The following is a 26,564-nucleotide window of genomic DNA, read 5'->3' as shown; positions in this document are numbered from 1 at the left end:
TCAGCCCCTGTGATGCAGGAGAGCACTTAGCAGAGTGGGGCTGGTCCTGAGGGCCACACACAGTGTTGATCACATTCTGGAATTCCCTGTAAATTGCAGCATAGATAATATCTTGGTCACTGCATATTAAATGCCAATAGCATCCCTCCAAAATCATCGTGATAAACAAAAACAGCCTCCCTTCCAAATCTCTAGAATATCCCTGCTAGGGAACTGTACTGCCCTTGCCAGACCCACTGATGTATACGAGAGTAGTTCTTGAGATCTTCAGATTTGTTAACCTTAGCAATTATATACAAATCACGAAATGTGTGTGTGTGTGTGTGTGTGTGTGTATTTGAGACAAACATTAGATTTTATCAGATTCTTGCAGATATCTCTGCCTCCCCCAAAGAATTAAGATTTCAAACACTGACAAGATCACAGTGGCCAGTGTGATTAGCAAAGGATTTGTGGGAGAAATGTGATGTGAGAATTTGAAGGCTAGGTGGGCTTTTGGCCACAGAGGGAGTGTTTTGTAAGACCTCAAGGGCTTTGAAGTATTTTCATCATTATTATTTTATCTGGGTTATGAGAGTATGGGAAGACAGTTGCTGGCGTCTAGCAAAAGGCATTAGCAAGTGAAGTATGTTAACATACAGAATTCACGGTTGCAGCAGGAGCCAAAGGGTAGTCAGTACTAGCAAAAAGGACATAATGTGCTGAGGGAGAGTCATGAAAGTTATCCTAGCACTCTGATATGCCTTATGATATTTAATCTTCACAACAATCCTGTGAATCAACCCATTTTGTACACGAAGAAATAAGGCTCAAAGATGTTAAATTCCTTTCTGTGGTCATACCCCAGTAATTGGTGGACCTGGGACTCACATGCCTGAGTCTGAGTGTAAAACCCGAGTTTTCTGCCGCCCCATCCCACCTGTTGCAACCAGGTGTGTCAGAGCTTCTACTGCATTCATTCCCAGTGAGCCTAGGGACTCAGCCTCTGGGCAAGGCCAGTTCAAAGACAGGTATCAAAAGACATGCTGTCAATAAAAAGCATGTATGGAAAGGGCCAAGAATTAAGTAGTTTAGACCTTAGGCCTTGACATTTGTGATTCTCTCTTCCAATCTGCGTGGCTTTCTCATCCTCCAGGTTTCAGCTCACATGACATCTCCAAGTGGCCCATACTCATGATGGTCATATCTAAAGTTGCCTTCCCTAGGTGCTCAATCATGCACTTCCCTTGTGTCATTTCTGGCACTTGTCAAATCTTACTTCTTTGTTCGCTAGCTCTCTCTTTTCCATTAGAATGGAAGCTCTAGCTTTATCCACTGCTGTGCTTCTCTTCTCTTGAAGGTACTTGGCACATAGTGGGCTCTTAATGCAATCTGCCAAGAAAATGTTTGAAAAACAAAGGGAAGAAAATCTCAGTGTTTTCACTTTGGTCTTGGAAACATGTCTTTCTGAGTAAAGCTGTGTTTGCAGATGTAAGGCACGAGTGTCACGCATGCACGAGTTAACAACTGTTATAACATGTCTCTTGCTCATTTATAGGGAATTTTGTTTTTCTGCCACATTATACTCTCATGGAAACTTATATTAGGTTTGACAGATCAGCACTAACAGGAGGGCAGACATGTAAACTGTTAGCATTTGCTTGCCAGGAACATAAATATTGTTTTGCCATTACTATCATTGCTCTCTTTGTAGGTGGTTCATCATGACCCATGCCGTGGGGGTGCAGGACAGTGGAACAGCTTGTTCAGATTTAAACATCTTGCAACTGGAAACTATTTAGCTGCAGAGGTAAGACTAATGGATAAAGTGGTATTAAGTTTCTGACTCTGAATTAGTGAAAGAAGCATTCGGGTTCTCCACAAGACATTATATTTGCAGGAACAGTCATTATACAAATTTGATTGTTGCTTCTAGTATTCTGGATTGGCATATAAATTATTTTTAAAATGTAAATGCTAGTCAAAGTATTACAAATTAAAAGAACAACGATAATAACAACAAAACTCTGCAGTTGGTTTACTGGAAGGTCAACTGGAATGAGGCATCTGATTTGCATATGTATGTGATGTGGCCTAAATTTTCTATTTAGCTTCACCTTTTCAGAATGTCCGCATCAGAGATATGATGAGTTCATTGCTCATGTCAGATAGCCTAGCTAGCTTTGGGTTCATCTGCAGTGGCCTCTTTCACCGTGGGTGGCTTTTATTGTTCAAAACGTTGGGAAAGAAAATGTTTTCTTCCTAAAACTGTCAATAAAAATGGTAAAAACATACAAAAGCTTTTTCTTTATCCACTAAAAATATGTTGACAGACAGATATGAAGGATATCAGAAGATATGAAGGATGGGCAGAAATAACATCATAGAAGTTTTATAAATGTTTTAATTAAAGTTTGGTTATCTAATTTAAAAATAATTTTGAAGCTAGTCTTTTCCAGATGTATGAAAATTTCCATTTATGGAACTGTGCTGGGCACTTAGAAAGCATTTGATGACTACTTTGTGAATGGATAGAGGATGGGAAGAAGGAGATTTCCGGATTTGTATGTGAGAGGCATTTGGAGACATATTGGGCAAATTAATCACACTACACTCCAATTTCTTCTTCTGGAAAATGGGGATAATCAAATTTATTTCTATTTATCTTAACTTATTAGAATTAAATGAGGCAAAGTGCTTGCAGACGTTGTGGCTTATGGTAAGCACAGGGTAAGTGATGCTGGCATGACTAATTTTTTTTTTTTTTAAGACAGATTCTTGCCTTGTTGCCCAGGCTGGAGTGCTATGATGCACTCAATCTGTGCCTCCCAGGTTCAAGCAATCCTCTTGCCTCAGCCTCCTGATTAGCTGGAACTACAGGTTCATGCCACCATGCCTGGCTACGGTTTATATTTTTAGTAGAGAAGGGGTTTTGCCCTGTTGGCCAGGCTGGTCTCAGACTCCTGGACTCAAGTGCCTGCCTCCACCTCTCAAAGTCCTGGGATTATAGGCATGAGCCACTGTGCCCAGCCTAATTTTATGTGATAAACAGGGATTATTTTTACTTTTTAAAGTATTTAACACATTATTTAGTGCTCAACTAGATGAAATACAGCTTTGCAATTTACAGTCTGTTTATAGTATAAATGTTTTAAAGTCACCCTTTTGAAAAACAACTCATTGAAGCAAAAATCATTAGTAAGGTAGAGAATCTTGTCTAAAATAAAAATTACAAAAGCCTAACTAGATATCCTATAAAAGATAAGAAATTAGGATTAAAATCCTCTGGGATCTTATGTTAGTGGCTCTTTTCCCCAATTCACTTTTCAAGCAAATCTACTGATGTGCTGTAGAAAACTGACATGATGTACACGTATATTACTTGTTTTCTTTGTTAATTTATATAATTAAAACATGTATCATTTGATGCATTCAAATGATTAGATTTTTAAGAATTAAATTGTTCATTAACCTTAGTAAAGACCCAAGATTTCAATATATACATGAATTAATTAAAAATGGAGAAGTAGAAAGCAATTCATTCCTTGAAAAGATTTGAAAGACTGTCTTTCACCTGAGAATGCAGCTTTAAATGCCAGGTGCCGTCTCGTTCATTAAAGAGTCTGGTGTATTTAGAGGACCTTTTCTTTGACCTTTAATACTTTAGATAACATCTTTTTTATGGTCTAGTGGGAGGAGGAAAATTAAGTATTAAGTACATATCTGAAAATTGAAAGCTAGGAATTTATTTTCTACTGATTTCAACTAGTGTAACAGAATGGGTACTCTGTGTTCTAATATCAAAATAGCAATCATAGTCTCAAAATCCTGGCATCCATACATTGGTGTTTTGTATCTTCTATGTCAGTTGGGACAAAATCTGGGTGTGCTCATGTCTCAGTATGCTTGTCCTTACTGGTATGAAAGTGTCTAGAGGTGTGGCCAAATCATAGGGATTGCCAGTCTAGGAACAGCTGGTAACTAGCCTCTTGACAGCAGTTGAGAAACAATGATTACACTTTTATCATTTTGCTTTCTAAAAATGCCCAGGTCTTTATTTCTTGTTTAAACTTTTTAATTTTTATGGGTACATAGTGTATGTATATCCTTATGGGGCACATGTGATATCTTGATACAGGTATACAATGTGTAATAATCACATAGGGTATTTGGGATATCGGTCACCTCAAGCATTTATCATTTCATGTTAGGAACATTCCAGTTCTACTCTTTTAGTTATTTTGAAATATACAATAAATTATTGTAAACTGTGTAGTTACCCCATTGGAGTATCAAATTCTAGATCTTACTCCTTTTATCTAACTATATTTTTGTACCCATCAATCATTTCCACCTTTTCGCTCCCTCTCTGCCACCCTTCCTAGCCTCTGGTAACCATCCTTCTACTCCCTAGCTTCATAAGTTCAATTGTTTTAGTTTTTAGCTCCCACATATGAGTGAGAACTTGTGAAATTTGTCATTCTGTGCCTGGCTTATTTCACTTAACATCATGTCCTCCAGTTTTATCCATATTGTTGCAAATGACAGGATCTCATTCTTTTTTATGGCCGAATACTATTCCAGTGCGAACAGGTACTGCATTTTCTTTATACATTCATCTGTTGATGTATACTTAGGTTGATTCCAAATCTTGGCTATTGTGTGTAGTGCTGTAATAAACATGGGAATGCAGGTATCTCTTCCATGTACTGATTTCCTTCCTTTTGGGTATATACCTAGCAGTAGGATTGCTGGATCATCTGGTAGCTCTATTTTTAGTTTTTTGAGGAACCGCCATACTGTTCTCGGTAGTGGCTGCACTAATCTACATTCCTACCACCTATGTGAGAGTTCCCCTTTCTCCACAACATCAGCATTTTTATTGCCTTTCTTTTGGATAAAAGTCATTTTAACTGGGGTGAGATGATATCTTATTGTAGTTTTGGTTGGCATTCTCTGATGATTAATAATGTTAAGCATTTTTTAATATATTTTTCTGCCATTTGTATGTCTTCTTTTGAGAAATATCTATTCAGATCTTTTGCTCATTTTTAAATCAGATTATTAGGTTTTTTTTTTTTTTTTTTTTTTTTTTTTTTTTTTTTTTTTTGTCGAGTTGTTTTAGCTCCTTACATATTCTGGGTATTAATCTCTTGTCAAAAAATGCCCAGGATGGCTGGGCGTGGCGGCTCACGTCTGTATTCCCAGCACTTTGAGAGGCTGAGGATGGTGGATCACCTGAGGTCAAGAGTTCAAGACTAACCTGGCCAACATGGTGAAACCCTGTCTCTACAAACATACAAAAATTAGCTAGGCATGATGGTGGGTACCTGTAATCCCAGCTACTTGGGAGGCAGAGGTGGGAGAATTACTTGAACCTGGGAGGTGGAGGTTGCAGTGAGCCAAGATCATGCCATTGCACTTCAGCCTGGGTGACAGAACAAGACTCCATCTCAAAAAAATAAATAAATAAATAAATAACTCAGGTTTTAAATTTCAAAACATTAGTCATGTCGTTCAAATAGGATGGGGGTTCTCAATATTTTGAGTGACAACCTCCTAGAATTATTTGTTTTATTACACTGCACCCTTATTCTTAGGTGGTAAAGGCTCCATGTCACATATTTATTTTACTTATTCAGTTTTCTCTTTAATATCTAGATATTATTTTTTTTAAAAAAGACACATATTGGGATGTGGGGAATGCGAGCACTGGGAATGATTATTTTTGGAATTCACAAAATTGCAAACATAGTCTTTAAGATTTCATGCAACCTTCAGTATATGTTTTTTCAGTGCCTGGTAAATGCACAGCATGGTAGAATGCTGCAGGTACGGCAAAGGAAGCTGAGGACTCAGTCTTTGCCTTCAAAGAACGGAGCTGCTAGTTCAGAAGACAGCGCTGCACAATCGGGGAGGGTTTATTATATGTGCAGGTAGAATTGGGTCATATTCCCATGAGAGAATCTGGAGTGAGGTTAGTTGAAGATTCTTGCTTGGGGCAAACTGGTTCTGAAAGAAAATAATAGACATGGACTGTTAGAGAAATCAAAGGGCAGTCCTTTGTAAGTTGCTAAGGAGGTGCATCAGAGATATGGAATATTCAAATCATACATAGACAATATGAAAACTGGGGCCCAGCCCAAGGAAGGGGTTGTGAAAGGAATGATTGAGTGATCGGTCTTCTTACTTTGAGATTTTGAATGAAGGGTTTGACTTTTATCTAGTTTGTAACAGGAATGAAGTTTGAGGAAGTTTATCTTGGTAGCTACCTCGAGGCTGGGACTGGTCAGCTACTAGCAGGCCTTTGGTAGAGATCAGTGATGTCATTCAAAAAATCCCAGTACAGTGTGATAAATGTATGATAGCTATATGAATAGTGGCGTGCTTACGAATAGTGGCCCACACGTTTCTCAGGGAGTGTCAGGGATGTGCAAGGAATGGTCAGGAGCTCAGAGGCGTTGCTTTTGATGAATGAGTAAGGCACATGGGGAAGAGGGAGAAAGGGCGTTCAGGCAGTGAGGGCAGCTTGTACACAAGAAAGGAGGTGTGTGGTGCCATACAAACTAGTGTCGTGTATAGGACTTGTGAGTTTGGAATTAATGCTACAAGGTGAGAGGGAAGCGATGGGGCCAGAAATGTAGTGCAGCTGATAGTTCAGGCCATATGTATTAAGGAGAATGCGTTTTATCTTTAAAGTACAGAGGAGTATAATAAATAAATTTATGATTAAAGAAGACCACTCCAGAGTTGTACTGTCTAATATAGTAGTTTCTAGCCACATGTTGGCTATTAAATTAAAATTAATATTACCACAATTAAATAAAATTAAAAAGTCAGTTTCTCATTCACAATAGCCACATTTCAAGTTGCTCAACAGCCATGCCACATGAAATAATGCACATTTCCAAAGAGACTGTTGTAGTGGGCAGCGCTGCTCTGGAGCCTTTGCGAAGTTACTAGAAGAAATTGAATCTAGAGGCAGTGAGGCCAGATAAGAGTCTGAATGATCTGCTGCTTTCTACATTTTCTTTCTTTGCCATCTGGTGGAAGTTTTGCCTATCTACAAACAAATAGGTAGTTGTCTTTAAAAGGGCTATATTACAATCTTTAACAAAGAAAATTATTTTGTGTTACTCGACCTATATTGCTTTGGAAAGGTCATCGGCAGTTTTTGCTTTAGTAATTTTGAGGACTTGAACAAAGGGAGAGCCTTCGGTAATGGTGATGAAGGGAAGGGTTGAAGGCATTCTTGGGAGACAGAACTGATGCAGTGGTAAGCCGTCAGGTGTTAGGGGTTAAGGAATAGGATTCTGGCTTTGGAGAATTAGTGATGTTGTTCACCAAATTGGGAAAATGAGAAGAGGTGCCAAATTGGTGAGGGAAATAATCCATTCAAATTTGATTATGCTTATAAAATGTCTGGGTGAAGTTGTCCGCTAGGGAAGATTTCAAAACATCTGGAAGTTTGGGGATTGACTAGTGTTAGATTTGGGTTTTCAGAGCACAGGTAAGATCATTAGGGAGTAGAAAGAGAGTGGGAGGACGTTTGAAGGTAGAATCATGAGGAAATTATCTTTGAAGGATTAGGGAGAGACTGGGAGCCTGAGAAGCCAGAAGCACCTGGAAAATCAAATGGGCTGAATTACAAATGCCAAGCGAGGGAGGAGAGAGTTGCACAAAAGAGGGAGTGCTACTGAACAGGCCAGAAACAAATCTCTTTACATCATCTGGCAAGAATGCAATCATTTCTTACTTATAGGGAACATTTTTAGTGGAAACCAGAATGCAGGAGTGGAGGAATGATCAGGAAGTTGGGAAGCAGAAGTGGGTGCAGACTGAGTTTTCATAGCGCGGCTGTGAAAAGGGGAAGTGGAGTAGTAGGCCAGGGGAAATTAAGAGTCCTATTAGATGATTTTTATAAAATGTATTTCTTACAATGAGGTGGTTGAGGATGCTGCTGTTTTTGCATCAAAGGGAAGTACCTAACAGTGCGGCTAGACATTGCAGAGTATTAACCTTTTTTCCCATGACCTTTCCAACTTTAACAGACATATTTATAATTTAAAATATTACTTTCATGTGCTGTAGGCATTCCTGGTAAATTGGATTATGTAATTCTTGAATTGCCTTTGAGTTTATGGTGTTTATATTGGCCAGTGTGACAGAGCTTAGCATAGTGGGAAAAAAATCCCATGCGTACTGTTTACAATCTGTCTGACTTTAAGCAAATATTTAACCCCTCTGGACCTGAGTTCCTTTGTGTGTAAAAAAGTTAAGAATGTATATTATATGGTATTATTCTGGAATTAAAGAAGATAGGGGATGTACAGCACCTTGTACATAAGAGGTATGCAGTAAATATTAAGTCCGTTTACTTTCTTGGAGAGGAAGCAGAAAATGCAGAGTAGTGTTTTATTATTAGTATCGTTATTAATAACTGGCATGTCTTAGATAACTTAAGGAGGGTAAGTGTTTAGGGGCAAAGTTTAGTTATTTAACTTGTTTTTCTGGAAAAGATTACTACGATGCTTTGACATAGGAAACACGGCCTCGTGGAGCCACTGAAAATCCTTCCAATAATATCTCCTGATCTCTTGTACAGTTCCCATGTCAGGTATAACACACAGCCAGCCAGTCACTCCCATGATTTATAAATAGACATTTTGGGTGACATTACTCTTAATCAATTGGGCAAAGTATGCTGAGTGCTTATCCAGAACAGCTGAAAAGACTATCTATGCCTTGGATTATTAGAATATTTTAACATATATTGCTTTTATTTCTCTAAGTTCTTTAGATAAATTTTTCTAAAGCAGAAATGAAGTTTCTTTTGAATAACTTGAAATAGTGTTTTTTATTGTCTATATGTTTGAGTTTAACTCAAGCTATTGTGTAATAACTTAAATTGTGGTCTTTCAAATAATATAGCACAGTTAGAATTCATTGAGCATTTTAGAATTTTAAGAGCCTTTGATTCTGGATAATGCCACAGTTATTCTCCATAAACTTGAGATATTGCAGAAATCCCCCACTTAGGGAGGAAATGCTTATAGCATTTCTTTGAGCTTATCACAGTTCGCAGTTAGCTGTGTATTTGTTTGTTACCAGTTGTGTATATTGTGTATGTCTATTCAATGGCTATTTTGTTCCCTGCAATGAAAGGCCTGTATCTGTTTCACTCATCGCTGGATGCCTTGTGCCTAGAAGAGTGCCTGACACTTAATTTGCCTTCAGTAACTGTTGGAAGATGGGATGAATGAATCATAGGGACTATGACTGTTGTTTTAAATCCAGGAATTTTACTTTATAGAAAAAGAAATCCAGGCCCAGAGAGGTGATTTATTTTGTTAAAATGGAAAAAAACCAATGTAATGAAAGTATTAGGAATGAATGCTCTCAACTGAGGGTGATGATGGCAATGTCTAGAGACATTTTTATTTTCACAGTTGGGAAATGGGAGCTGCTATTTATTGTCACAGTTAGGGAATGGGATGTAGCTAAACATTCTACTATACACAGGACAGCCCCTCACAACAAAGAATTATCTGGTTCAAGATACCAGTAATGCTAAGGGTTGAGAAACCCTGATCTATATTATACTGAAAGTATACATTTATATAATGCCTACTAGGTGGAAGTACTTACTTTGACATTGTGAAGAAAATGGAGATGATTAACACATGGTCCTTGTCCTCTAAGAGTTTAGAGGACAATTTAGATTAACTCAATCTCTGGGACATTGAGATCTCTTTTGCCATTGCTTCCACCATACATGCACATCTGAGATAAATGGCTCTAGGTAATGTCTAATTGTTAACATCTGTAGGTGACCATACTATGTCTCATAGTAAGTTTAAAGGACTGCAACCTTAAATCTAAGCATAAATTAGATAAAAAGATCTAAAGTTTACTTATAGATATAGATACAGTGCCCAAGTATGATACTCTATTTTTACCAGCACTTAACTGAATGGTTTAGTTACTCAGAAAAATGTAATAAACCTAATTATTTATGTAGAAGTGAAGGGGGCACTATCCAAAGGAAATTGGACCATTTGATATGCTGGAAATTCTGTAGTTGAATTATATAGAGAAAACACATGTGTTGCAAGCTATTTAAGAATATCATCTTTTTTTTTTTTTTTTTTTTTTTGGCGAATTGTGGAAAACACCTGGGAACTAGGATAATGATACAAGATTTAACACGGTTTAAGTTTTATTCTGCAAGATAGTAAAGCAAACGAGGGTTAGAAATGGTCCCTTATTCAATGTGAAGATATCCAATAGGATAGTTTAGGGATTCTGATTAATTTTAAAGAAATACTCAGTGCTAACCTGTAATCCCAGCACTTTGAGAAGCCGAGGTGGGCAGATCACTTGAGGTCAGGAGTTCAAGACCAGCCTGGCCAATATGGTGAAACCCGCTTCTCTACTAAAAATACAAAAATTAACTGGGCATGGTGGCACACACCTGTAGCCCCAGCTACTCAGGAGGCTGAGGCAGGAGAATCGCTTGAACCCAGGAGGTGGAGGTTGCAGTTAGCCGAGATCACACCATTGCACTATAGCCTGGGCAACAGAGTGAGAGTCCGTCTCAAACAAACAAACAAAAAACCTAAAAACCAAACCAAACCAAAAACCTCAATACTAGAAACCTATGGATAAAATGTGGAACAAAGTATCTAATTATGAAAAGATAAAGATTTTTGATCTCATGAGGTAATAACAGAGCATATTATTAGACCCTTTCCCTTGCAATGTCAGTTTTTTGGGGCATATATGTGGTTAGGTGGCGTGAGGGGAAGGTAAATATACACTGATATTTTTGACACAGTTGTCCCCACACTCATCTACACTTTGTCATAGATGTTTTACTTGTATTACTGTAGTGGTGCAGGTGAGTTCACAACGGTGTCTGTGGGGGAGAAAGTAATTTTACCGTATTTTTCATAGGAAAATATGGGGACCTCAGTAAATGGTTCTTCCACAGTTGTAGGAAGAATTATAAATCCACCTTCACAATTTCTGATATGCTGCTTCCTACATTTTCTTTCTTTCGATATTACTAAAGCAAAAATTTTTGATGACCTTTCCAAAGCAATATAGATCAAGTAATGCGTAATAATGTCATTTATTCAAGATTGGAATAAAAGCCCTTTTAAAGACAACTAGCTTATTTGTTTGTAGATAGGCAAAACTTCCACCAGATGGCAGTAAACACTTATTTCCTGACTACTCAGTAGTCTTTGGATTTAATTAATTAGCTAAAAACTCAGTACTCAAGAGTACTCAAGAAACTGTATAGTAGCATATAATTTTATGACTATTGGGGCTATAGTTTTAAATGTTTAATTCTCTCTCAAATGTATTAGCCATAGTATGTGGAAAGGGCCTGGTTTGTATGCATGTATATGTATACATAAACACAGTAGACGAACATACAGACCAGACCCTATACATACGTATAAAATGTTATATATCAAAATATAGAAACTGTACCTGACACACATATACACCCAGTAAAGGTTATTTTCCCTCCTTTCTTTTCTAGGCTTATCAATCAGAATAATAAACCTGAAACGCCAGTCATTGGAAAGAGGAACATTTAAATATAATTATTTAAAAATACACACATGATAAGTTCATGATTTCAGTATTATATATAATAAAAATTGATCAAAACACATTTCATTGTAAAAAAAAAAAGCAAAGCTCCTCTTTTAAGAAAATAAATAGGTATTATGTACTTAAAAACTTCCGGTCTGCTTCTTCCTATTGTGTTAGATGGAAGGGTGCAGTTGTTTTTCCGTTGATTGTGGTACAATCATGACTTTCACTGCCTAGGTATTTATGATGTTTCTCTCTCTCTATCATTTTGCACCACACCTGACTTCTTTATATTCCTCTTTGGCCATTTAATTGAAGACTTTCTTCAAAGATTAGTAATGGGTCTCTACATTCCCTCTCTGTCACTCACTCCCATGGCGGCAGTGGACCCTGCCTTTGATCTTGAATATGCCATTGCCATACAAAATCAGTAAATTTATCTAAAATTTGTTTCCTTGCAAAATAGTGCTGTTTCTTAGTTCATAGTTAAAGACGTGAGAGTCATGGTTAACAGTTTTCTCTCTGAGTTTACACATTCAGATTCTCCTGATTCTGTCCTGCAAAATCTTTCACATACACTTTCTCCTTTTTATTCTAGCATTATCATCTTCGTTTGGGTCCATCCACCTCTTCCTTGGACCACTGCCCTTAGTTATTTTCCCTCTTTCATCCTCTGTCCCCTTGCATCTTCTGAATATGGATGCAAACTCTCTAGCCTGTGGTTTAAAGGCCTGGATGGTCTGGGCTGACCCTCCTTCCCAGCTTGCATCACACCTCTCCGCTTTATGGAGGCAGGAGGGAAGAGCATGCTACAGGTGCTGAAAGATGTGGCTTTGGAGCCCTTAGACCTGTGCTTGCCCACCCTGCCACTCCCCAGTGGTGTGACTTTGCGTAAAGCACTTCAGTTGATGTGCTCCAAGTGCCTCGTCTGTAAACTGTGTTAAGAATCTTGTCTTATAGTATAATTGTAAGGTTAAATGAATTAACCTTTAAGAGAGTATAAAAAAGTATTTCATAAGTGACACCGATAGGTCTCCTCTATAGAAGTCTCATTTTTCTCATCTATATGGCAGTGGCCCCTCCAGGCTTGCTGCCTTCTTCACTCCCTCGTTCCTGCTCTGCCAGTTAAAATTCTACCTATCCTTCAAGGCTTATCTCAAATGCTACCTTCTCCATGAATAATTTGTGAATAAATTTGCCCACCACAGATCCCTCCTTCCTCTGACCTATATTATTTATAAATTATTCATTCCTGTCTTATGTCCCTTGTCACATTTTATTTTGTATTTCAGCTGACTGTATTTATGTCTTATTTTCCCTCCTAGGTTGTAATGTCTTATGGTCAGGGACCATATTCTCTTTGTCTTTGCTAAAATACCATATGCCGCAAAGCTTTGCCCATTATAGATGCTCTATTAATATTTATTGAATAAATGATTGAATGGCATATTAGCTCTCCAATGCCAAATTTATAATTTATTTTTTTAACATAAAGACTTTGAGTCCTAAAAGACCTCCATATGACCATGTCTTTTTCCTGCTTCTTTAAAAAATAATTTTTTTCCATTCATCTTATAGTCTCTTTGGTAATTACTGCTATTATCCTATTTAGAGATGGGAAGCAGCAGTATAATTTAAAGCATATATTTATTTGGCCTTTAATAGTTAATGTTAGTAAATTTATATGGCCCTGAATTTATTTGGGTGGTTTTTTCTCCTCCTTTCCCTTCTCCTCTTCCTTTTCTTCCTCATCATTGTTGTTATTATTTATACTTTATTGAGTTTACTGAGGTAATCGCTTTATGTTAATTATTTAAAAAATCATATTACAGCCTGAGAGACACAGATGAGGCAAAATCTAACTGATTGGCACCATCTGTAGTTTTGCTGCCAAAGATATGAATATGTAAAATTTATTGACATAGAGTCATGGTTTAGTCATAGTCTTATTCTCATTTTGCAGATGACGACACTGAGTTCCATGGGCATTAGGCCACCTTCCCTAAAGACGCTGGTGTTTCCTTATAGAGCAGAGACTGGAATTCACTTCCCCAGACAGCCAGTCAGGGACGGGTAATCCTAAGTGGGGGAGATACGTAAACACTGATTTTAGAAGGTAACATTGTCTTTGGGGTAGAATATATGATCTAAGTTTCAGAGAGCATAAATTATTTTATTTTGTGTTTGACGTAGGTACATGAATTCCTGTTTTTGTGCATGTTTTAGTAAGGGATATATCATGGTTTCCAGCATGAATTTAAAGCATCTGTAATAACCATTCTAATGTGTACTGAGTGAAAACTTGGGCCATAAGGTACATCCTTGGTTGAACATGTTGCGTATCATTTGGATATAATTTAGCTAAAATTTTAGTATGGATTTTTTTTAATTTAAAAGAAAAGTTGAAATTTTTCAAACAGAAAACAAAGTTTTTAAAAGCTATGGTGAAACTTGACTAAAATAGATGAATAAACTTCTTCTGAACACTGTGCTAGAATTTTCTTTACTACCCAGTGAAAATGTTTTCTTTAATCAGTAGAAAGGAGGCCAGTTAACTCACTCTTTGCCCTCTACCTTTCACTCTTGGATTCTTGGAACTAATTCTGTTACTCATAATTGAAGGGAACTTAAGGAGTCTGAGGGAAAGTCTGGGTCTCTGTAGACAAAGGCCAGCCTCAAGTCCCCTCAATAGCTGTCCCAGGATTAACAGGTGACCTGTATCTTCTTACCTTCCTTGTGTGTCAGTTCTGAAAACTGAAAGACTGCTGTCATGAGACTCTTGGGCTGGGTACTGCTTTCCATCGTTACTCCCTTCCCTCATACCCCTACTCATTTTCTGATTTGTTTCACCATAGTGTAGTTTTGTTTGTTTATTTCATTTAAATGGAATCATGCAGTACATCGTTTTTTGTGTGTGCCTTCCTCTACTTAACGTTTTTGAGATTCATTCTTGTTGTTGCTTGCATGAGAAGCTCGTCATGTTCATTGCTGAGTAGTACTCCATCGTTTGAATATACCACATTTAGTTTATCATTCTTCTCTTACATGACATGCTTTTAAAATCTTAGCCTAATTTCTGGCTCTGTTTTATGTCCCTACCACTGTTTTCTCTGCCTTTTCCCCTTATCATCTTCAAATGAATGTGTCAATCTTTTGTGGTTGATTTCCACGGATAGGGTGACCTCTGCATACACAATTCTTTCTTCAGCTGAGGAAAGGTTTTTGTCTTCTATTATCTTTGATTATTACTTGTGTTCCACTTATTCGCTCTTCATTTTGAGAGGTCTAATGGTCTCCTGTTAGTTGGTTGTCCCTTCTCTGATTGTCTGTGACCATTTTCTTTTTCCTAATTCTCATTTCTGGATACCTTCCTTCTGTATGGAGGGGTAGCCGCTCAGCTGCTCATCCTCTGCATTGCTGATTTTCTGTAACTATGCTTTCTATTAGTGCTAATGTGAATTTTAATTTTGTATTTATGTTTTCATGTATATTGAAATCTTCCTTAACTTCTCTTATATTGTATTATTTATATTATTATTTTATTATCTATATATTATTATTATTATAATTATTTTGAGACAGTGTCTCACTTCATCATCCAGGCTGGAGTGCAATGGCGCAATCCCAGCTCACTGCAACATCTGCCTCCTGGGTACAAGCAATTATCATGCCTCAGCCTCCCAAGTAGCTGGAATCACAGGTGTCCGCCACCATGCCCAGCTAATTTTTGTATTTTTAGTAGAGACGGGGTTTTACCATGTTGACCAGGATGATCTCGAACTCCTGATCTTAGGTGATCCACCCACCTTGGCCGCCCAAAGTGCTGGGATTAAAGGCGTGAGCCACCACACCCAGCAATATATGGTTTCTATACTATCATTTTAACTCTTTATGTTATTTTGTTGCCTTTATGTAGAGGTCATGTTTATTTGTACTTTCCTGAGAATGCCAAACCATTTCCTGAAAATTCGTTTTGCATCATATCATAGGAAATGTTGAGAGAGACTCTGAGAAGGAATTTCCCTTGTTCTAACTTAGTGTTCCATCAGTCCTATTTTGTTTTTCTCTTCCTTTCTTCTTTCCTTGTTATCCTTAGATGAGTGAGCTCTGCGCAGAACCAGAGGGTTGAATGGATTGTCCTTTCGTTCCATATTTAAATTCTCTAGCGTGACAATTCAATCCTCTTTCTAAATGTTCAGCTGCAGGACTGGCTGATGGGTGCACTTGCAGTGCAGTTCCCAGATTGAGCAGACATGGACTCTGTGGATTCTATGGACTCTCCACACCCGGGCTCAACAGCAGTTGCTTTGCCTCTGTGTCCTACCCCTTTGCTATTTCTGTATCATCATGCAATGTCGTTCCAGCATACAACATTCCTTTTCTCTCTTCACACCATGCTTCCCAGAAAGGCCTTGGCCATCATCTTTTCCCTCCACTTTCTGCCCACTTGTTTTCTGGGCATCTCTTTGGTCATGTAAAGACAGAGACAGGTAGCAGACTAGGGAAGCAGTTTTCTGCATAATTTCACGGCAGCTTGCCAGTGATACAGAAACCCTTCTCTATAGGTTTTTGGTTGGTAAATTCTCTGGTTTTCTACGTCAGCGTTCAAACTGACTCGGTATCTTCTTATCTTTGTTTACATGGCCACTAGCTTAAAGAGACGTTGAAGTTTGCCACATGATAAAAACCGGGTCATTACCTGCCTGTCCCCAAGAACTATCTACTTTATAATTAGCATCAGTTCATTGAAGATTTGGAATGAACTGGAATTCATTCCAGTTGGAATTTGGAATTACCCTGCTTATTTTCAGCCTTAGTTCTTAATGAGATTGGGAGTTTTTCCTTTCATTTTGCTTTGCTTTTGGTTTTTCAGAACCCTCGTTGGTATTTAGTGATAAGTTGGAAGGGGCAATTCTCAGAGCTGCTAGATAAATGGTATTATGAGGAAAACTCCTGACCTTACATTTTAAATGATAACTTTATTGGGATTGAGCATTGTGTACACCAGTTGAGTCACATTAAAATGTCAATTAAATTCAATTGGACAACTTGATGTTTCAAGAAACACACCTCATACATCTATTGCTTTACGAGTGATCAACTAGTTCAGAGCAACTAAGAATCGCTTTGAGTCTGAGGACAAGTGGGAGTGAGGAGTCATGGATTTCAACCAGCCAGATGACGCAAGGGTCCGTACTCAACACATCCAGAACTTATCTTTGTCATCAGATTGGCCCCAAAAATGCCACTATCCAAGCCTGAAGATATGTGTTGGTTAGTTTCAGTAGTCTTCATGTATTTGGTCACATACCTGATACGTAGCTCCTTTTTTGCTCTGTTTCGTTTTCCTTTTCTTTGTGTGCATAACATGTAAAGTATGATCTCAAATCATCAATTTCCCTTTTTTTAAATTTCAATTTGTGTCTGAGTTATTGGTAAACGGCACTTGTTGCAAAGGGTAAAATGGTGAACTCTGTTGAATGTTTTTCCAGAGGAGGTTATATGGTCAATTCTTACTTCTTCAAAGATGTCAACAGTTCTGATAGAAACCAAGGCAATGAACTTGGCATGTTAGCTTTTGTCTCCTGCAACTAGGGTTTGATGGTAATATTTTAAATTGTCATGTTTCCTGATAATTTCTTTCTTAGCTTCTTTTTATATTAAATTTAGTTGAGGATAGAATAATTAATTGAATTGAAGATCACTGGTGTTGTTAACATGCCTTTCATAGCAATGAAAAACTAATCTTCCTTTGTTTTTCTAGCTTAATCCTGATTATCGAGATGCCCAAAATGAAGGAAAAAATGTGGTGAGTAGAATTGGCGTTTCTCCAACAAATCTCAAACATATTGTTTGTATTTTATATGGACAGATTGGAATTTTAATAGTAAATTTGAAGAGTAGGAACTCAGAGATTTTCTGAGTAGAGCCTGTGGATCACAGGTAAAAGGTGATACAGTTTAGATTATGAGAAAATGTTCAATAATGGGTGCTTGGGAAGATTTTTGCAATGCAACTTGGAGGCCATTGTTGGTGGAGTGCTGAAGGCAGCTGGCATGTGAGAGATCTGATGGGTCTAGGTTTTGTTTCCAGAAATGCACAGAAATTAAGAAGGATAAATGGAATTATGGTGTGATGATGTTAAAATAGGACAATAGGACATTCCTTTTGGATTCAAAATAATTTGGGTTTTATTTTTGGAGAACTTGAAGCATCTAGCTGACTGATTTTTCTGATTTTCAAACATGTCCTACTCGAAAAACATCTCAATCTTATTTTAACACCAGTTTTCATGACAATCTTTATGATTATTTAGCCTGCTTATTTAGCCATCTGTGAAGAAGAAAGCTTCATGGTGACAACATGGCTTCTTTATTCAATCAAAAATTCAGAAATTGAGGATAATTTGATGTGATGCAGACAGAATCTCTGGATGATGGGCTAGATTTTAAAAAAGTTTTAAAAAGCAATTTAACTAGATATTTTGATATAATCTAGATACAGTCTATAATTCAGTTTTCTTAGAAGTTTAGCAATTCCTTTTGAAATTGGTAGGTATTATTACTGCATCATTCAAAATTCTACCCTTTGACAGAAAGAATTGGAATGTTTCATTAACATGGCCAGTATCTTTGCATTGGTACATAGCTTTAGGTTTTATGAGGATATTGACCTGGGGGAGGTAAATCCGATCAGAATTTCTGTACCTCATTCAATCCCTTCTGTTTGACTCCCTTCTCTGACTGCCAGGCTTACAATAGAAATAAAGCTGTGAAGTATCAGGTAATTGGCCCAATAAAACCTTTAACATATCAAAATGTCTCTAAACATAGAGATAGGTTTATTTGATCAATTGGATCTCCTATTTATAATTCAGTTTTAGCGTACTGACTCTTCTCTTGTTGGTTTTCACATGGCTGCCTCAGGATTGTTGGGTTCTTACTCTCATATGATTTAGGAAAATGTTGTCAGTAACCAGGTTTAAAAAAGCAAGGTGTGAATCATGGCTTCTTTGGTTCTTACTATAAGCTTGTCAATGGCCTCCACCCAAAGACCACCAGGAACACATGGGTAGTTGAACAAGTTGGGTTTATTACTTACGCAGCGGGAAAGGACACCTGCCATGGGGAGCTGTGGGGCATCTCAGAGCATGTCAGAAAGAACTTACTAGAGGATTTGTGTTTGTGTAAGGTGATTTGGGGAGGATTTAAGGAAGTGAGGCTTTGCTGTGGATGAGAATGCTGTCAGGAAGAGGAATTCTGTAATTGGTATCTTAATAAATTTTATAGGGAGGACAGGTTTCTAAGGAAGCAACAGTCACTCATATTAGTTGGGGGAGAGGGATGTTTAGTCATTTTGTGGCTTGGACAATATTCATATTTTGTCTGTGTTTAGACATGATTAGGGAATGGTCTTGTTTTGTCTTGATCCATCACAGTCACAGAGTGGCCTTGTCTGATGACATTCTGTGAAATTGTTCAACAGAGAACAGCATGGCCTTGCTAAGAGGACCAGACCACCTATTGGATGTCAGGGGCTGCTGCTTTTCTCTTTCACAAGGTTTATTTTTGTAATATTCTGTGTGACTTCTTCAGCATGGTGTAGGGCCAAGAGAGTCTTGTTCTAGCACCACCATTAACTTGTGTGGCCTTGGACAAGTGAGATAGCTTTCTTGAGACTCAGTTTCCCCACCTGTGTGATGGGATGAAGATGTTTGTCTTATGTACTTCACCTGCATGCCATGAGGATAAAATAAGATCAGACAGATGGAAACGCTTTGAATTTGTAAGTTATTTCTATTAAAAGAGCATCATATCAAAATTTCAAATTGTACAACTGAATTAAATCTTTGCACATCTCCTTTTTACTACATAATATTTGCTGATACTACTGATGATTTTGGCCTGAACGGAGTGGGAGAATACAGTCTTCCTATCCAGGGGTTTTGCATCTGTGTATTCAAACATCCACAGATCAAAAACACCAAAATATAATAATATAAATTAAAAAACAGTATGATATAACAAGTATTTACCTGGCACTTACACTGTATTAGATATTATGACTAATGTACAGATGACTTAAAATATATAAGAGGATATGTATAGGTTATATGCAAATACTATGCAATTTTACATAAGAAACTTGAGCAGATTTTTCTGTATGCAGGGGGTCCTGGAACCAATCCCCTGCAGATACCGAGCGTTGACTACATAGGGCATGGAGGTTCTATGGAACAGCACAAACTATATAAATAATCGTACATCTATGAGGAAGTTCACTCTTTCTGTTAATCAAACTTTTAGTTAGACTTGATAGTTTTTCTTCTTTTTATTCCAAAACACGACTTCTTCATTGACCTCTAAAGGTGAGAAAGAGTGCTCTTCTATTTAAGCCGTTGTTACTGGCAGCACTTTAATTGCGTTCAACACAGATGGGTCTGCTTTTGCTGTGGATGTTTATGACTGAGTCTCATCTGTCATCTCAGGGAGACATCCAACTGGAGACAGTTGATTTAATTTTTTTTCCTCTCCAGAATACCTAGCTTGAGAGCAAAGAAAATTGGGAATGTGGAGCCATAAAGCTACCAATACAGCTTCCTATTTTATAGACCATTTGCCACAGAACAATAATTATTTTTCTGTCTAAAGAAGAAAACAAAGGAGCTGTTAGAGTTTATCTCCAGCCTGTGAAATATGCAATCAATTTCCCAAAACAGAATACTGTTTCACCTCAGATCTGGGTTCCAGTAACACTGACTTTATTATCACTATGCTGATTTTTTCTTTCCTCGTTCTCCTGATGTTGTCTATTTAATGCCCAGTTAATATTTTTTTTGTTGTAATTTAGAAACCTTTATCAAAATGTTGCCTTCCATATTTGAAGTTTCAAAGGTTTGTGCATGGTGCCGCTGAAATGAGGCGGTGTGTGTCAGAGCTCCCATTAAGACACAAATTGCTGTATTTATTCTACAAAGGAGTCTGTTATTTCCAATCTTACAAATGTACAGCATCCACAGGGACCCTGTAAACATTGGAACCGTATCAAGCCCAGCTGGGAACCTGACAATCATTGGTTTCTTCTTGAAAGGCTGCATCTTTTCAAATGGCTCTTTGAAGGGGCATTTTTTGGAATTAACGCTACCCATCTTAACATTACCATTTTTATGTGGAATGTGATCTGATTTTTCTTGAGAATGTCTGGTTTAGATGTCGGGGTTTCTGGCCATATTGGGCCAGATAATTCTTTGTTGTGGTGGGATGACTTTTGCCTGTAGGATGTTTAGCAGCGTCTGCAGCCTCTACTCACCAGGTGCCAATAGCAGGCCCCCGATTGTGGGGACTAACAGTTGCCCAGAAATTGCCAAATGCCCCCTGGGGGGCAAATATTCCCTGTTGAGAACCACCAGTCTATGTGCATTTATATACATCAACAGAAATGCTCCAGGAACCGGGGAACTTTGTGGAAATACAACTGAAAATCCTATTCCATAGAATGTGGGGGGTGGGGGGTGTACCAGATTCTGACAGACCCTCAAATTTTCCTGAGTACCAGATTCTGACCCCTGAATTTCCTTGTTTTACTATATATTCATCAGTGACAAGGTGATAAGGAAAACACAGAAACAAAGGTTCTATCAGAAATTAATTTGAGAGTAGCAGTTTGTTAAGGAACCTCGGCAAGAGAAGTATTTGCAGCTGTAAATGGCAGTGTTATGTGCGGTTACATAAAGTCAGTAGTGAGAGCCCCGGAGGATGTGAACAAAAACACATGTGCCTGCACGTCGTTACGCTGCTGTGGCCACTCACAGGTCTGAACCAACTCTGCAAATGCAGACGTTTCTTACAGAATGTCTCTGGCTCCCAACAACAGAATTGCAACGTGATGTCTGTGCTAAAAATTCGATGACTCACAAATGAGTCAACAGAGAAGGTGTTCTAGGAGCTGACTGCTTTGCGGATGCCTGCAGGCCCCAGGATGGCATGGGAAGCAAGGAGAGCCATTAGTTGAGTTGACTCAGCTGGCTTTTCATAGCGGATTTTCTCCATGTACAACCTGAGAGGCTGCGTGGCTTTCTTTCTGAGTGAAAAATGCTCGTTTGATTAAGAGCTCAATAGACCAGGTTAACATTCAAGGCCCTGCATTACCCTAAATTGAGAGTGTTTTGGAGAGCTAGCTGAGGTTAAATTTAATACCTGTTTAAGTTCTGTCATACCTTAATGTATTTTCATGATGCAAGAGAGAGGGCATTGCACTTCTGTAATTCTCTGTGGGAAACTAGTGTTTCTGTATCTTTTTTCTTAAAAAAATCAGTATGAGTTTATAAACAAAAGCCACAAGGACACAATTTTAAACTGAATTGTCTTCAGGTTATAAAGATATATTTTTGACTTTTTTCTATTGTGAGGCTTGAGCCATACATTAAAAATTGTATACTTATCACACATTATTCAGATGTCATTAGAGGCTGGCTTGAGGGCACATTCCAAGGAGTGGGCTTGACGTTTACTGTCAGACTGTCTACCAAGAGAGTTTATTAAGCAAATTAACAGAGTACAAGAGAATGAAAGCAGAATGCTTAAGGCTACAGCACAGTGCGCGGTGGCTCACGCCTGTAAGCCCAGCACTTTGGGAGGCTGAGGCGGGTGGATCATGAGATCAGGAGTTCAATACCAGCCTGACCAGAAGGGTGAAACCTCGTCTCTACTAAAAATAAAAAAAATAAAAAAATATTAGCCGGGCTCGGTGGCAAGTGCCTGTAATCTCAGCTACTTGGGAGGCTGAGGCAGGAGAATCTCTTGAACCTGGGCATCAGAGGTTGCAGTGAGCCGAGATCACGCCATTGCACTCAGGCCTGGGTGACAGAGACTCTGTCTTAAACAAAACAAAACAAACAAACAAAAAAATCTTCTAAACATGTTTGAATTTCTTATTCACACATAAACAAGTGTTGTGTGCTATTTATAAATGGAGATTTTCATTTCATTAAAGCCATTTTCCAAGAACCTAAGTTAACTGTTGAAGGGTGGAATAGCACATTCCACTTATCCTATGTAATTAAAATAAAACCACAAGTCTTAAACAGTATAAGTAATTCAGAGTGACCTCTTTTAATTAACCCTAATTGGTGAGTTTTTTCTGTGTTTGGAAGAGAGTCTAATTGTTGTAGCGTGAGAATGTCAAAATAGAGAGGTCCCTGACTACTCTTGTTAGGCCCTTACAGGGAGACATTACCACGGAGGCTAGGGTAGGAGGGCAATCTCTAGGAACCTGGGTCCGATCTCTTCTTATGAGTCTAGAAAATTTATTTCATTAGCATTTTAAAAGAGGAATAAATGCAGGATGATTAACTCCTGCTAAATGAACTCACAAAAGACTGATGAATAAACCACAATGCCAACTTTCAATTGCCAAATAGATCTAAATATTTGGGTCAGTTGGTGCATTTTCCTTGAAGTAGAATATGTATCAAAGGCTAAATTACAATATTGGGGTGCAGGAGACTCAGGAAATTAGATGACACATACTCCTTTTAAGGATATGCTATTTTTCCAAGAAGACTGGCCATTTATTGAATCTACACGAGGCAATGGTGAGAGAAACTGTTTGATTCTCCATTTATTTGGGTTACGTGCTGATCTTCTGTTAATAAGCCTTTATTCAAACATGGTTCAATATGACTGGTAACGTTTTATCTTCGTTAGTTAATATTATGTTTTAATTGTGCCTTCCCAATATTCCACTTAAGCCACTTGTGCCCAAATCCCATTGCCTATAATAGTCACAAAAATCCTTTGGGTTATTTGTATAACTGATTGATCTTGTTCATAATTTCTGTGTCCTTATATTCCAAGGCAATCTTCTCTCACATGTATTAACAACACAGTGTGCTTGTGGCTCTTTCTTTTGGCTGCAATAGGATTGCAAAATCCCTAAAGCTCTTTCCAGTATTTCTTTGTGACTGTAATTCTCCTGGTCTATTTCTCCCCAAGTTTTCATGTTACTGAGGATATCATTAAAAACAAACATCCTTTGCTTTCTTTTAGAATTATCACTTCCTCTTCTAAACTTCCTCCTTCCTTCCTTTTGTATGCCATGTTCTTCGTAATCATTGTCCTCTTCAGTATCAGATGTCACTACAGTTTTTAACCTTGAGAAGGAATTGCTACTTGCACATGGTCTTCTACTGGACCCTGTAAAAGAGGATTGCATAGACCTTGTTCAGGCCTTTTTGCCTCAGCTGTTTGCAGTTGGACAGCAGTGTGGCTTTAGTGTCACTATCAGATTTCAAGGCCTTCAGTTCAAAAACTGTGTTTTTGCCATCCTAATATTATTATAACACCTAGATTTTAATGTTGAGCTACATGATATAGATCAATGAAGCAACGCACTTTTGAGTTTGCCCTTCCCTCCATCCTTCCCTCCATCCCTTCCTTCCCTTTCCTCCCCACCTGCCTCCCTCCCTCGCTTTTTTCTTTTCTCCTTTTTGAGACAGAGTTTTACTCTGTCGCCGAGGCTGGAGTGCAGTGATGCAATCTCGGCTCACTGTAGCCTCAACCTCCTGGGCTCAGGTGATCCTCCCACCACAGCCTCCTAAGTAGCTGAGACCATAGGCATGTGCCACCATGCCTAATTTTTGTACTTTTTGTAGAGGTGGAGTTTTGCCATGTTGCCCAGGCTGGTCTTGAACTTCTGAGCTCAGGTGATCCACCTGCCTCGGCCTCCCAAAGTACTAGGATTATAGGCATGAGCCACTGTTCCTGGCCTCTTTTTCATTTTAAAATTGTATATAGTTAAGGTATATAACATGATGTTTTGATACACATATGTATAGTAAAATGTTACTGTAGTCAAATTAACATATCCATCATGTCACATAGTTACCTTTTATTTTTGTGATAAAAATACCTAAAATTGGCTCTCTTAGCAAATTTCATTAATAATAATAATTAATAAACATAATAATAAATAATAATATTAGTAAATTATTAATTATCATTAATAAATAATAAATTATTAATTATTATTAATAAATAATTAATAATAAATAAATTAATAATAAATAAATAATAATAATAATTAAACACAATTATTAACTATACTCCACGTGCCCTGCATTAGATCTCTAGCCTTATTCATCCTACAGATATGTGACTTTGTACACTGTGACCTCTATTTCCCCATTTTCCTGCTCCTGGTAATCATCGTTCTATTCTGTTCTCTTTATTTCTATGTATTGTGTTTTTCTTTTTTCTGTTTTGTTGTTGTTGTTTAGATTCCACATATAAGTGAGAGCATGTGCTTTTTTTCCTTTCTGTGTATTTTTTTTTTAACTTAGCATAATGTTCTCTAGTTTCATCCATGTTGTCACAAATGGCAGGATCTCCTTTTACAAGGATGAATCATATTTTGTATATAAACATATATTATATATAGTGCAAATTTCTTTATCTGTTCATCTGTTGATGGATACTTAGGTTGTTTCCATGTCTTGGCTATTGTGAATAATACTGCAATGAGTGTGAGAGTGTATGTTTCTTTATGAGGTGGTATTTCATTTCCTTTGGGAATATGCCCAGAAGAGGTAGTACTAGGGCTTATAGTAGTATTATTTTTAATTTCTTTAGGAACTTCCATATTGTTTTCCACAATGGCCATGCCAATCTGTGGTCCCACCAACAATGGAATGCACAAGGGTTTCCTTTTCTTCACACCTTCCTCAGCACTTGTTATCTCTTGTCTTTTTGAAAATAGCAGTTCTAACAGGCGTGAGGTGACATCTCATTGTGGTTTTGATTTGCATTTCCTTGATGATTAGTGCTGTTGGGCACCTTTTCTTATACCTGTTAGCTATTTGAATGTCTTCTTTTGAGAAATGTCTATTCAGGTCCTTTGTCCATTTTTTAATTGAGTTACTTGTTTCTTGGCTGAGTTTTGTGAATTCCTTATATATTTAGTATATTAAATTTTTATCTGGCTTAGTTTGCAAATATATTTTTTTAATTCCTTGGCTGCTTTTTCATTTTATGATTGTTTCCTTTGCTGTGTAGAGCTTTTTAGTCTGATGTAGTCCCACTTTGTTTATTTTTGCTTTTGTTGCCTGTGCTTTTGGTGAGATAGCCAAAAAATCCTTGTCAACATCAATATGAAGAAGCTTTGCTTCTGTGTTTTCTTCTAGGAGTTTTTTGGTTTCAGATCTTATGCTCAGATCTTTTGAGTTGATTTTTATGTATGGTGTATGATAAGGGTCCAGTTTCATTTTTTTTTGCATGTAGATATCTCGTTTTCCCATCACAATTTATTGAAGAGACTATACTTTCCCATTGTGTCATCTTGATGGCCTTGTCAAAAATTTGTTGACTGCATATGCTTGGGTTTATTTTTGGGCTTTCTATTCTATTCCATTGGTCTATGTATCTGTTTTTATGCCAATACCATACTGTTTTGATTAATGTTGTTTTATAATATAATTTGAAATCAGGAAGTGTGATGGCTCCAACTTTGCATTTCTTTTTTAAGATTGTTTTGAAGACTCTGGGTCTTTGGCGGTTCCATACAACTTTTAGGGTTGTTATTTCCATTTCCAATTGAAAATGCCATTGGAATTTTCATAGGGATTGCACTGAATCTGTATATTGCTTTAGGTAGTATGGACATTTTACTAATATTGATTCTTTCAATCTATGAACATGAGATATCTTTCCATTGATTTGTATCTTCTTCAGTTTCTTTCCTCTGTGTTTTATAGTTTTCAGAGTACAGATCTTTCACTTCTTTGGTTAAATTTATTCCTAAATATTTTATTCTCTTTGACGCTATTATAAATGGAATTGTTTTTGATGCTAATATAAATGGAATTGATATCTTTTCAGATAGATTCTTATTGGTGAAAAGAAATGTGACTGATTTTTGTATGTGGATTTTGTATCCTGCAACTTTACTAAATTCATTGATTAGTTCTAACAGTTTTTAGT

General features: G+C 37.5%; 1 protein-coding gene across 3 annotated transcripts in view; it reads left to right on the top strand.

Annotated features, from left to right (window-relative positions):
* ITPR2 (inositol 1,4,5-trisphosphate receptor type 2) overlaps positions 1-26,564 on the top strand; it is a 485,309-nt gene that overhangs the window by 111,754 nt on the left and 346,991 nt on the right. For all 3 annotated transcript variants that reach the window (XM_007967992.3, XM_073020570.1, XM_007967993.3), the window contains exons 9-10: positions 1,694-1,789; positions 17,354-17,398. In XM_007967992.3, the coding sequence (XP_007966183.2) occupies positions 1,694-1,789; positions 17,354-17,398 (141 nt within the window). The remainder of the gene's footprint in view (positions 1-1,693; positions 1,790-17,353; positions 17,399-26,564) is intronic.

The sequence above is a fragment of the Chlorocebus sabaeus genome, chromosome 11 (genome assembly GCF_047675955.1).
Source record: "Chlorocebus sabaeus isolate Y175 chromosome 11, mChlSab1.0.hap1, whole genome shotgun sequence".
NCBI classification, from domain to species: domain Eukaryota; kingdom Metazoa; phylum Chordata; class Mammalia; order Primates; family Cercopithecidae; genus Chlorocebus; species Chlorocebus sabaeus.
Note: the sequence above shows the minus strand (reverse complement) of the source record. Positions and strands in the feature narration are given on the sequence as shown.